This window comes from Phaethon lepturus, unplaced genomic scaffold (genome assembly GCF_000687285.1).
Source record: "Phaethon lepturus isolate BGI_N335 unplaced genomic scaffold, ASM68728v1 scaffold15846, whole genome shotgun sequence".
Lineage (NCBI taxonomy): Eukaryota > Metazoa > Chordata > Aves > Phaethontiformes > Phaethontidae > Phaethon > Phaethon lepturus.
In genome coordinates, this window is record NW_010544263.1 from 1 (window position 1) to 10,631 (window position 10,631).

At 39.4% G+C, this 10,631-nt stretch overlaps 1 protein-coding gene across 1 annotated transcript in view; it reads right to left on the reverse strand.

The window, feature by feature from the left end:
- Positions 1–1,570: 1,570 nt before the first annotated feature.
- Positions 1,571–10,631, reverse strand: part of LOC104621987 (ELAV-like protein 2) — a 44,729-nt gene continuing 35,668 nt past the window's right edge. Inside the window, exons 5-6 of the mRNA XM_010288626.1 lie at positions 4,303–4,456; positions 1,571–1,800 (exon numbers count right to left, since the gene is read on the reverse strand). Of these exons, the coding sequence (XP_010286928.1) occupies positions 1,571–1,800; positions 4,303–4,456 (384 nt within the window). The remainder of the gene's footprint in view (positions 1,801–4,302; positions 4,457–10,631) is intronic.

A 10,631-nucleotide genomic window follows, 5' to 3' on the forward strand; every position in this document is an offset into this window, starting at 1 on the left:
CAATCAAAACACCCCCTAACATACAGAGCCCATTTAGATGGGCATTCATAAAAATATACTTCCTTTTTAAACAAAAAAACCCACGAACAATCAAAATCTAAGGTTTAAAGCCTAATGTTGCAGGACAGGGCTAGTCTACTGAACTTACTTAACTGCAAAACACTTTAGGTTCTACCCAACAGAAACATCAAAAGTCGGAGAACTTTTCCAAATCATAATAGATCTGCCTGGGCTATCAGTTAAATACAGATGCTATCCCAGCCAGTATTCAGGGTAATGCCAGGTACTTGGTTGTGTTCGGTAACAATTACACTCAGAAGAACGCAAGAAGTCAACAGGCCACACTTCGCCAGAGTATGCTGAATGCTGTGACACACAGGCTGTAGAACAGTTCCCTCGTTACCTTATTTAATATAATGCACTTGGATCCATGTTGCAAGTGCAACTTCTGCTCTGCCTATGGAACAACGGCAAGCTTACTTTTATTCAGTATTCAGCATACTGTTTAAGTTAACCCTTTTATTCCCTAAGAAATGGTAAGAAAATCCACCAGAGTTATTAATAGCCACCCAGAAGGCTATTCCTTCCCTTCAGGCAGAAAGTCTACTCTAGACCTGACTTTCACACCTGTGAGACTTGCAGCACATAAGACTGAAAAGCTGAAGAAAAGAAGAATTCATAAGTTCTGCCAAAAGTGCAGTCCATGAATTCTGAACATGTGGCCTAAAAGCAAGGGTAGCCAATGCAGAGCTTTAAAAAGAATATTAAAAAAATATTCTCTTTGAAGCAAACTGCTAGCTGATTTTATTTCTTGAAAAGTAAAACAAACTGTTTGAGTATATTACTGTTTAACACATTCCAGTCACATAGCCCAGGGGCAGAGGGTGGGAAGAAACGACAAAAATCTCTGAAAAAATCTGAGATACTCATGAATGTAGATAATGTAACATTTGTTTCAAGTTTTTCTCACCATCTATCCTTCACAATACACTAAATATCATGGGGAACTGTATGGCTGTAGTTTCAGCACAATATCAACATATATCCACAAAAAACATATGCAGAAAGCATTTGAAATAATCTTTATTAGGTAAGTTTGTAATAAGAGAAGACAGTGTGGCATACAGAATTTAGACAATTGTCTAGAAAAAAACTGAAAGCAAGAATGGTGAGGAAAGATAGGAGGTGAGGAAGAGGAGGCTGGCTGTGGCATGCCACACAGCTAAGAAGAAAATTGAGTTGCCCAGGTCAATGTAAACTGAATCAACTTGCACATTAATCAACAATAACCTAGGAAACTAAAGATAATCTTTAAAAAGGTTTTTTTTAAGTGACCGTGTGAAGAAAAAAATGTCATCTCAGTTTAACTCTAAGTAGATTGATTAGCTACTGAACTGCAATAGGATGGAATGTATTTTTGCTTTCAGTTGTATTGTTGGAGCATAGCTGAAGTTCAACATTTTCATGTGTTTCCTTCCTTCATTTCCACAGAAATGAGACAGAGAAGGAAAAGAGTGGCCCATGGGAACATGTGGTGTGCAACTGTATTGGAAGCAGGTATGTATTTGACTTACCTAAAACGTTGAGCCTGCTGAGCTAGAGGTGCTGGATACCTTCTGTTTGGAGAATGGTACAGCTGGGAAAGGATGGCCTGATTGTTTTTTTGGCTTGGATTGTTAGCAAACTTTACAGTGATGGGCTCTGTGGCACCTGCAGGCTTCTGGCCATTCAAGCCCTTGATAGCTTCTTCTGCTTCAATTCGCTTGTCAAACCGGATAAATCCCACGCCCCGGGACACCCCTGCACAGGGTGAAGGAAGCATATAGTAATTAATTCTGAGACTCTGGAATATTAGGCATTAACATTTGTTTTTCATAGCCAATTGCTGTATTAATGGACAACTGCTGTGAACACACAGTAATTTCAAACTTACTAGAACTCAGTTTTTGCACAAAGTAGCAAGCCTTTTCTACTCTAAGTCTTTCTTTTCCTTTTTTTTTTTTTAAATTTAACTGACAATAAGACGCATGGTGTAGAAAGCTTGGAAGGCTGGGGGAAAGCACAGTGGAGACTATTTAAACGTAGTGAGCCAAAGGGTAATTCTGAAACAAAGCAATTTGGGGAGGGGGGTGTGTGTGTGTGTGGAGTGAACCCAGAATCAGCTGCACTGCAACCTCTGTTCAGTTCATGCTGCTCTGCAGTATCTAAATTCACAGAAATTCTATATATTAGTGATCTGCTCCCTAGCAGCAAGAAATGGCTTATGCTCTTCTGCAGCACCCCTTGAAGTTCCCTTTGGAGCAAATATGCTGAGAGAACAAAGAATGGAGTGCAGGTTCTAGATTACAGTAATGGGAATTATGGGCCTGTTTTCAATAGTCCATGGTTACCTCTAACTAAAAGATTCAGTTTCAGCATACCACCATACTATTGTAGGTGTCATTTTTGAAAAAAAAATTTTCTTGGGCCCCAGATTCTTCCTTGGTACAGGTAAGTCAAAAGACAACATGCAAGAGGATCAGCTATGGAAGGTATTAGGAGCATCACACCTCAAAAATTTATACTGTGGCTTAAATATAAACACACTGAGGTTTCAATACTTGAACCAATTAACATTAAAGCTACTACAGCCAACACTAGTTAGTTGCATGCTTTGTTATAATATTCCTAAACCTAGAGGCCCCTTATATTTTGGTTCATGAATAAACAGACAAATTAGACACTTGTCCTCACTTCAGAAAGACATTAACAGTAAGAAATGTATTCTGTTCCTAAACAATGACAATTTAAACCATCAAAGTGACAATAAGCAGGCATAAGAAAGCTTTAAAGAGGCAAATATCACAGCTTCAACTTCCCATTTTTATCTGTCAGTTTGTGTCACAACCTTATTATTCATACCATTTTGAGTCTACCTCTTCCAAATTGCTAAGAAGGAAGAGAGAAAGCTTAAACCTGAACAGTCTATACCAGAGAACTACTCTGCACATACTAGGATTTGACTACTTAGAATTACAGTACACATTTAAAAGTTTAATTACCTTTACTTGACACATTTGTCAAATTACACCATTTCTATGCATGAATATACAGGAACATACTGTAAATAACTATTGCACAAAGACTGGAAATTTGACCTGCAAATCTGCTGCTTCTACAAGTCAGTATTTGGCCTTTAGCTTTCCTTTTCTTGCTTCTCTACACTTACCAACTCACACTATCAAAACACTCCATAAGTATTATGTGTCAATATTGAGACTTCTGTTAACATAATGGAATTGCAAAGTAAGACATATGAGGTCAAACAAGTGTCAAACACTGGCATGCACCATCCTTTCAAGGTTAAGACCATGTGAAAACTTTATGACCTCCTACAACTGAAAGCTGTTTGTCACCCACAGTGACATGTGACTATGAAAAGGTACAACTATAAAAAAATCCAAGCTAGATCATTCAGGGAATTATTATGTGAGTAAATGAATTCTTCCACACCACTAGTTTTCTGGGAAGATGAGAATTTGGAGAGCCCCGCTCCTTTGTGTTTTGCTTTGCACACTCAATACTTCTGTCATGTACTTGGCATTCAATTGCTTATTTTTGGAACAGGCCTGCTGGAAGCAGATGAGGCAGCAAGATATAAACTTCCTCAAGAACAGCCATTTGAGACAGTGAAAAACACATGCATTACTGACCAAGTCTGAAGAGTAACCAGACTGTCACTGACAGCCACTCACTGGCTAAGACACATACTGTAACAACACAACTAATCTGCTAGAGCTTAGTTCTTTAAGGCACTGCTAAGCACAGAACTTCTCTCAAGGAACTCAAAGTTCATGTTCTTCAGTATGCCCCAAGTTAATGAGGCAACCTTGAAAACAGTCTTAACAACAATTACCAGTCTAGGTCTTTTGTAATCCTAGCTTCAAAGAACCAGCTGTGCATTTCTACAAAAAACTTCATTTTTATAAAAAAAAGTGTTAATAGCATTTCATAATGCACATAGGGACTATTTTCACACAGCAGCCTGGAAAGGAGGATTATAGCAGTTGTAAATTTATTACAAGCCATGAAACAGCCTTCAAACCTGCACCTTCAGGGTGGAAATTACTCAAGCTGGCTCAGTACACTCCACAATTTATTTTTGTCCATGCATATTTATGAACAATTCCAGCATAAAATTGCTTTTTGTGGCCTACATACACCTTTCGTACATTCTAGAGACAAGACTATTCTACTGAAAGGTGAAATATTTCTTAAACTGTCAGTCCAAAGATAAGAGGAAATGCAAAGCTGCCTACTTACCGGTGACTTGATCCACCAAAATACGAGAAGTAATAATGCGTCCATATTGGGAAAAGAGCTGTTCCAGTTCTTTCTGGGTCATTGCTTTTGGAAGTCCACTAACGTACAAATTCGCATCTCTGATAGAAGCTGAACTTGGTCGCGCATAGGAAACCTTAGGAAAAAAGAAGTAAAAAACCTAGAAATCAAATACTTTAAAAACAGCTGAAGTAGGACAGTGCCTTTTTTCTCAGACATTGCAATATTTTTAAGGGCAGCCAGAAAAGTTAACTTGAAAAGCCAGTTACATGGTTTTTTTGGTGCTGGCTTCTGTGAACACACTGAAAGGAATGCAACATAGACCACACAGCAGAGGCTGACTGCATGAACTGATATATAATTTAATAACTACAATCAAATAAAGGAGAAAAGCTAGGTACACGCGCCAGCAAGCCTTGGTGGAGAAAAAGTGTTCTCAGTTAGCTTACTATAAGATTAAAAAGAAAAATTTAAGACTATCCAAGAATTTTTTCCTTTAATTGTCATTAGGAATCATTAAAAAATACAAAGAAAAAATATTTCAATTTGATATCTAAGTCAAAACCACAGAAAGGCAGTCCAAAGCACTCAGAGGTTCCAAGTGTTTTTCAAGTGCTGTGCTCTTTGTACATGTGTTGAGCTTGCTACCAAATGACACATAATCATTCATGACATCAAGATTAACTCTGCTGCATCACTTCTATAGGCCTACAAATGAATGGCGGAAACAGGATTGCAACTTGCATTTCAGCTGTTCAGCAGCTTGCCGATTCTTGCAATGCAGAGGTCTTACAACAAATGTGAAGTAACAGTGAGCTTCTCAGGTGCTTTTGGACAGAAGTTTTTATCTGCTGTCTCAAAAGTGTCAGTCAAAAATATTTTATTAAGAGTATCAATTAGATTCTTCAATCCTTAGACATATGCTACAAAAACAACATGCTGAAGAGTTCCGTACCTCCCACTGAAGACTGTACAAGTGGTTTATCCCTATTACAGGAAAAATTAGAACAGAACATCCATGCTTGTGGGATGGGATAGGACAGGACAAAATACTTTATTTGGGGTTTTTATTGTACAAAATGTAAAGGTAAAAAGGAGCCTCAAGAAGTGGTCAGATTTCTCTCCTTTCCTTCCCTCCCTGCAATGCAGGATCAGCCAACTCTGGGCAGGTGGAACTTCTCTCTGTAAATGTATCTTTTCCCTAACCCTTTGACATTGGTTTCAAATTCTCCCCCTGCCTCATTTCCATGCGTTATCAGTAGATTCTTAAAGACTCCTGTGGAAGCAAACCAAAAAAGGCAATTGAGATGCAACACTCCAAAGACTAAATAAGCAGTACCCTGAACACTGCTGTGATCCTTCAGTGATGCTTTGTGCAAGGTGTCTTCCAAAGCTGGCTGAATAGGGCTGACCTACAAAACTTGCAGCTGTCCAAGGTAACACACTATTCAATATAGAGCCCTGCGAGCCACATCTGCTCTTTTAACATCAGAACCACACAAGAGCGAGAGACCTGTGTTCTGATCTCCCACACAGGCAGCTAGGAATAACCTCAGCCTTTTCTCCTCAATTTACTTTTTTGGTGAAGATGTGCAAACTTAATCGTAACAGAAAAGCTGCCTGTGTCCAGTTTTACAGCAAGAATGGCAATTTCCGAGTTTCCATACAGTTTGTTTCAACTCCAGTAAAGCCACACTGAAGAACAGTTTATTTTCCACTGAGCTGAGCCCACTGAACTAAAGATTACTCAGTCCTCTTTCTTCTACATGGCTCCTCGCTTTTCTTTTATATTATTAGAAATATGCCCTAGGGAACTATCCACAGAAAAGCTTGTGAAAATTACCACCATCAACGTGCCAGGCAGAAAGCCCCAGACCCTTCAGCAAAGTTGAATTCAGTGTCTATGGTGCTAACTAAAAAAAACAATGAACCACAAAGACCTCACCAAATACTAAAAACTATTCCTGACATCTGGTCATGGCAGGAATCTGCTATGTGACTTGGGACAAATCTTTCCACCTCAGCTTCTCATCACAGGGACGTCTTCTATAATCCAGTCACAACACTGACAATGGATATTTTCCAGTAAGTTAAAAGTTTTTAATTTTTTTTTGAATGCCTTTGATATCTTGTGATTTTTTCAAGATACAGTGTGAACAGAAAATAGTAGTTCATTTTGTAAACTAGTTGGGAATTGATAGATTAGATTTCTATTTTGACTTGACTCTTGCCATTTAAGAAAGTCAGCATAGTATTATTGCTAGAAGACAATATCAACTACTAGTTAGAGTCAAGATTCACACAGCACAAATGTTCAGGACTTAGGTGCCTGTAACCTGCCAGAGGAAGCCTCTCTATCAGTAGCAAAAAGTGATTATGGCCATTTTGCAGCATCATAACTAATTTATCCATATATTATGCAGCATCAATGATGGAATCTTGTAAACTACTGGAAACAAGACACCAGATAATACATGTTACAGGAATGGCAGGCGTGTTTCTGCATGTGAAAATACTTGATTTCCAAGAGCCTTTCACAAGGTAGATGAGAAATTTAACAGGTTCTTCAGGAAAGGCAAGCAAGTAATTCTAGTTTCTTAAAACTTGCTAGAGTAGTGTCCTAGTTTCAGACAGGACAAGTAGGTTCACGACTCATGACAAGCAGGTTCAATACTCAAGTCTAAATACCACCAGCAACATCAGCTCTTTCAGAGGAAAAGAAGAAATCCTCCTGTTCTACCACTTTGTTTAACTAACCATGTATTTTCTTTAGATGAGTATTTGCAAAGTCAAGGACAATAAGCACCAGTGGAACTACAGAAATAAAGATTTGAGGGGAAAGCACAGTCTTCCAAGTCAGGCAAAGAACAGGAATCAGACTTCAGCTACCAGCTGTATGGAAGATTCTGCGGCAGCTGGGTCAAGTGACTGATTTTGCCAGTTCTGAGCTGTGGGGTTTAACACTGAAGTTTTGTAAAAACAGTTCTTTTCTTGAAGTGGTAAATCTGCTACCATTATATGGCTGTACAGCCAAAGCCCAATACTTGCAAGCTGGGCTTGAAACAAAATTCTTTTTTTATTCTGTACATTCAACGTGCACACTACATACACCCATATTTGAAAAAAGTTTCTAGATCTTGAGTCATTTTCCTACTCTTTTACAGACAAAAGTAAAAGATATGATGATATTCCCAGGTGCACAAATAGACTGAGAGGTAAGCTGCCTCTCCTCCAGAGACAGGAGAACAGAGAAAAAAATTTGCCCGCATTCAGCCAAAGAAGCAGCAAGGACAGTAATGGCTACTCAAGAGGTAGAAAAATACAACAGCTAAGGAATGAGAGAACTTGCCCACTTATTTATGCGCTTCTTTAAGAAATAATGCACCATGCCACACTTGGCAGGATGACCTTAAGGAGCCTCAAAGCCAGAGAAGAGACAGACTGGCTGGGGGACAGGACTAGACACAATAAAATCCTGAATTACGGAAAACAAGCAGGTCTGAAAAGTTAAGTAAACCTTTGTTTTCAAAAGGAACCTTCCACACCCCCGTATTTAACTTTACATGGTAGAAGGGCACAGCAAAGTCCATTTTGTAACTGAACACAAGTGTTACTCATGTAAAATTTGACACCAGTGGAAGCAAGGAAGGACAGGCACTACTTATAGATAAACTAGACTTACAGTTTATCTAGTTTATAAACTAGATGTATAGCATGCATCACTAGCACATCTCAATTTTATATGTAAGTTTTTAGTTCCCTCTGGAATTGAGATACATTGAAAACTGTTCTATCCAGGCCTATTTAAGCTGTCAAACAAATTTTTCTTTCCATACGCATTTGGTCAGCATATGGAGAAAAGTCGGAATTCCTGGGAGTGATCATCAGCTAAGGAGGGAAGAAAAGCAGGGACTTATCTTTAACAAGAAACCTATGCAAGTGCTGGTCAAACAACATTTCACTGAGAAACTGAAAAAAAAAAACCCCTACGGTTTCCTGAGGATTAAGGAGGTATTGCAGACTTCACATGCGCTTCAAATTCAAATAAATACCTGTTAAAGCTGTTTTCTAAGCTTGCATGCTTACAGGCACTCAGAACAGAGGTTGCAGAACATAAGCCTCACAAACTCCTTTCAAACAGGATGAAAGAAGTCTGTATGAATAGAAGATACCAGAGGCCTGCCAAGATCCCTACATCATAATTCACGGTGCTACTGTTTTCCCAGTCTCCAAACTATCTAGACTTTGCTCTAGAAGTAGTTCTACACATGCTGATAGAAAATGGAGCTATTTAAGCAATCTAATGCAGTAATTTGACTTTCCCTCCAGCTGCCTACTAACTGTCAAAGTCATTCTGATTTGACACATTAGGTAAACTTCTTTCCTTCCTGGTCAGTGACATTAAAGTAGGCTAGAAGCAAATAACTAATTCACAAGGTCTACCTGATCCACAGTTCAAGTTCAGTAGTGCTGAGAATGAAATTAAAAATTCACACTTCTTACACACATCATGCTGATGGACCTCCCTGGTGATTACCACAGCCCAGCAGCACTGTTACGGGTACCACAGTTCTTACAAAGAAAGCAGCTAGAACAGCTCTATAGGTCTACTAAACCTGTTGATGTCCCTGCTCACCATCTCCAGTGATTGCAGGATCACCTCCAAAGCTAAGGTCCCATCCTAGCAAGCAGGAAATCAAACAAAGGTGTCTGGGGGCCTGCTTGGATGAAGAAGGAATTAAAGTCCAACATAAAAAAAACATGTGTAGAGGATGTAAAAGCAGGAATATAAAAATTGTGTCCAATCACGCATGGAGGAGGTTAGAAAAGGTAAAGCCCACCTGGATTTGAATTTGGTGAGAGATCTGAAGGGCAACAAAAACATCTGTACAAATATATTGGCAGCAAAAGGAAGACTGGGGAAAACATTAACGCACTGCTGAACAAGGCAGGGAAACTGCCAACCAGGGACACAGAAAAGGACAAGATACTTGGTACTTCCCCTGCCTTAGTCTATACCAGTATAACTGGGCCTCAGGGACTCCACGCCCACAAGACAAAGTCTGGAACAAGGAATACTTACATTACTGGAGGAAGATCACACCAAGGAATATTGAAATTGCACAGACAGAAGTCCATAGGGCCTCAAAGATTGCACCCACAAGTGCTGAGGGAGATGATGGATGTAATTGCAAGGCAAGGTGATCTTCCCTCTCTACTCAGCTTTGGTGAGGCTTCTGAGAGACTGTCTCCAGCTCAGGGGTGGAGATATAAGACAGATCTTTACAACTAGAGGGAGCCCAGCAAAGGGCCATAAACATGATTAAGGGACTGGAGCACCTCTGATGCAAGGACAAGCTGAGAGAACAGGGATTGCTCAATGGGGAGAAAAGGCAGATCAGCAGGACCCTAGCCATAAAAATCTGATAAAGGGAGTAAAGAAGATTCCGTAAGAGAACACCTTTTCATGGCAAAGTGTGGTCAAGCATTGGAAGAAGTTACTCAGATTGTAGAGTCTAACCCTGGAGATGTTCCAAACCCATCAAGACACATGTCTGAGCAACCTTCTTATGGTGAACATGCTCTGAGCACAGGGTTTGACTAGAGGTCTCCAGAGGTACCTCCAACCTCAGCCATTCTGAGATTCTGCAACAACACAACAAATCTCAAGAAAATTATTTGAAATGGACTTCTACCCAGACTCTGGAAGTAACCTGAATCAAGTGAAGGCAACAAGAGCCAAGACAGAGGATTCCTACTCAGCTTTTTGTATAAAACCAGTGACACAGTCGTTTCCACCCAGTTTCTTCCAAGAGGAATTAAACAGTAGAGACACACTCTTCCAAAGGGGAATTCACACTGCTGGACATGTGCTGTCACTTATCAAGGATATAAACTCAATCTGAGCTCCTCAGAAGGGAAATCCACAAAAAATGTTTGCTAACTTACTGCCAAGTTTACTTGATGCTACAGAACTGGTATCTGTCAAGATATAAAACAGTATCTGCAAAACTCTCTCACTTTTCCTCTGTCAAATGAGTATGACTTTTCATGGTGGCAGTTGATCCAGTGATGTTTACTGCCTATGCCCTCGCTGGTAAATGCTGTATCTACATCCAAATGGAGTTTGACATAGCAGTCAAGGCCTGTACCTAATGCAATTTAAAGAACGCAAGTAAATGAAAGCAGTAAGTTCTAACCAGTAAATACTACTATTACAAGTTCAGTTTGTGTTACTCCCTTTAAATTAGTGAATCGCATTTGTAAGATATTTTTCACATCCAAGAGCATATGCTGATCAAAGATTTCCC